Here is a 1,753-nt window from a genome sequence, read left to right as displayed (position 1 = left end):
CACCATTGGAAGACCAACCCATAGAACATCAGTGCCTGTGGTGTGCGCATTGCATAATGGCCTACTCAGGCAGAAGCCATAACATCAAATGTCAAAATAAAGTTACATATTGTATTGTACTAAGATAAATACACTTGAATAATAAAAAAATAGAAAGAAAAAAGGTATTAAGCATGCTTACGTGTCCAAGAATAAATCTGCTAAAGCACTGCGCTTGATATGTTCCCCTTCATGGCAACATCTGTGAAAATAATCTGATCTGGTTGTACACCTCTTTGAACAGCATCTGGAACACCAATAAATTATCAGTTACTAATTTACACAACAAACCTGCTTGTAATCATTTACAAAGTAACAATGAGGAAGATGGACAATCTTTTCTGAATAAATATGACTGAATTGAGAAGGTGACACAAACTGTAATTGGGAATGTCAAAGTTAGACATCAAACAGGAAACAAAATAAAATTCAATAAAGGTTAGGGGTTACAAACTCTCCAACCTCATCAGTAACCAGGTAAGGTATATAGTCCGCGCCTGTAGTTCCAGGAAATCCCATGTAAGAAATCTGTATAGGGGCTGGCTGCATGACAAATATTTCATTTTTTGCCCCCTGCACAACACAGAGCGTCAATTTTGAAACAAACTAAACTGACGCATCAAGAACAAAAGAGCAAATTCATACTAAATCTTAATAATTATGTTTCAAGGTTCCTTGACCTAATGTCACTGGATAGCTTAAGTGATACTATACCTTAGTATAACCATTAAGATTGACAAGGATCTGTATTTTATCCTCGTTAATCATCCTGTCTATCATATCAGATGACATGGATAAGACATCTATAAAATGCTCCACTTCTGATTGGATACGCAGCCTCCATTCAGATCCATCATTTGCACTTAAAGCATAGCAAAAGACCTGCCAACAGATTTGTTTAAGTGCATGGTAGTTGAAGGAAATGGGAAAATTCATTAATCTTTGGAACAATCAACCAACCTCAACATTCTCTCTATCATGCATACCAAAGACAGAACCCATCAGATGAGATAGAGGATGGTTACCAAAGTCGCTGCTAAAATACCTGAATTCAAAACCAGTAATAGCAAATGAAAATAGGCATAGGCAGTATGTACATACAAAGGAAGAGAGAATGTATATCTCAAACTTACCCGACCCTTAGCCTTTTACTTCCACCTTCACTCTTTATGGGCAAGGCTGCTGGATAATTGAACGAAGGAAGAGAATAACGAGATGCAATGACAGAGCAGTGTGCAGCATATTTACGACTCCAAGACCAAAAAGACAGTAAATAAAGTGAACAGACTACTACAAGACAAAAAAAGACAGTAAATAAAGAGAACAGACTAATGCAATATATAGGCAATAGAATACTTACCTTATCTCCAGTGGAAGCATTGGATCAATTGAATAGGCTATTGCATGGAAAGGTTGTACACTAGGAATAAGAGACATCTAAAAGCAAAGATTGAGTGATTTAGAGTGGAACCTGACTGGTAAAGTGGTAATTAGCATCAAATTAAAAAACACAAAACCTTTACCTTTATCTGTCTTCTCAGAATTCCTTCAACTTCAATAAACTTATTTTCACGATCATCCCAATCACAAACACACTGGAGAGTGGCACAAATGCAAATATCAGATTAGATAAACCAACGGCGAATAGTAATAAAATCCAGACAAAGTTTCACATAGCAATATAAGAGTACAACATAGAAACTATAGGCTAAGT

The 1,753-nt window shown here is 36.2% G+C and overlaps 1 protein-coding gene and 1 long non-coding RNA gene across 2 annotated transcripts; both read right to left on the bottom strand.

Moving 5' to 3' along the window:
• Positions 1–330: 330 nt before the first annotated feature.
• On the bottom strand, positions 331–595 carry LOC133813974 (uncharacterized). The gene is made up of 2 exons (XR_009884764.1): positions 502–595; positions 331–417 (listed from the first exon to the last, which is right to left on the bottom strand). It is a non-coding gene; the product is annotated as an uncharacterized LOC133813974 (long non-coding RNA).
• A 34-nt stretch (positions 596–629) lies between these two features.
• Positions 630–1,419, bottom strand: LOC133817867 (probable UDP-N-acetylglucosamine--peptide N-acetylglucosaminyltransferase SEC). Its single transcript, XM_062250493.1, has 5 exons — positions 1,400–1,419; positions 1,173–1,289; positions 1,000–1,084; positions 754–921; positions 630–650 (listed from the first exon to the last, which is right to left on the bottom strand). The coding sequence occupies exons 1-5, from the start codon at positions 1,417–1,419 to the stop codon at positions 630–632; spliced, it is 411 nt and encodes a 136-aa protein (XP_062106477.1).
• Positions 1,420–1,753: the final 334 nt, after the last annotated feature.

The sequence above is a fragment of the Humulus lupulus genome, chromosome 1 (genome assembly GCF_963169125.1).
Source record: "Humulus lupulus chromosome 1, drHumLupu1.1, whole genome shotgun sequence".
In the NCBI taxonomy this organism is placed as follows: Eukaryota; Viridiplantae; Streptophyta; class Magnoliopsida; order Rosales; family Cannabaceae; genus Humulus; species Humulus lupulus.
Note: the sequence above shows the minus strand (reverse complement) of the source record. Positions and strands in the feature narration are given on the sequence as shown.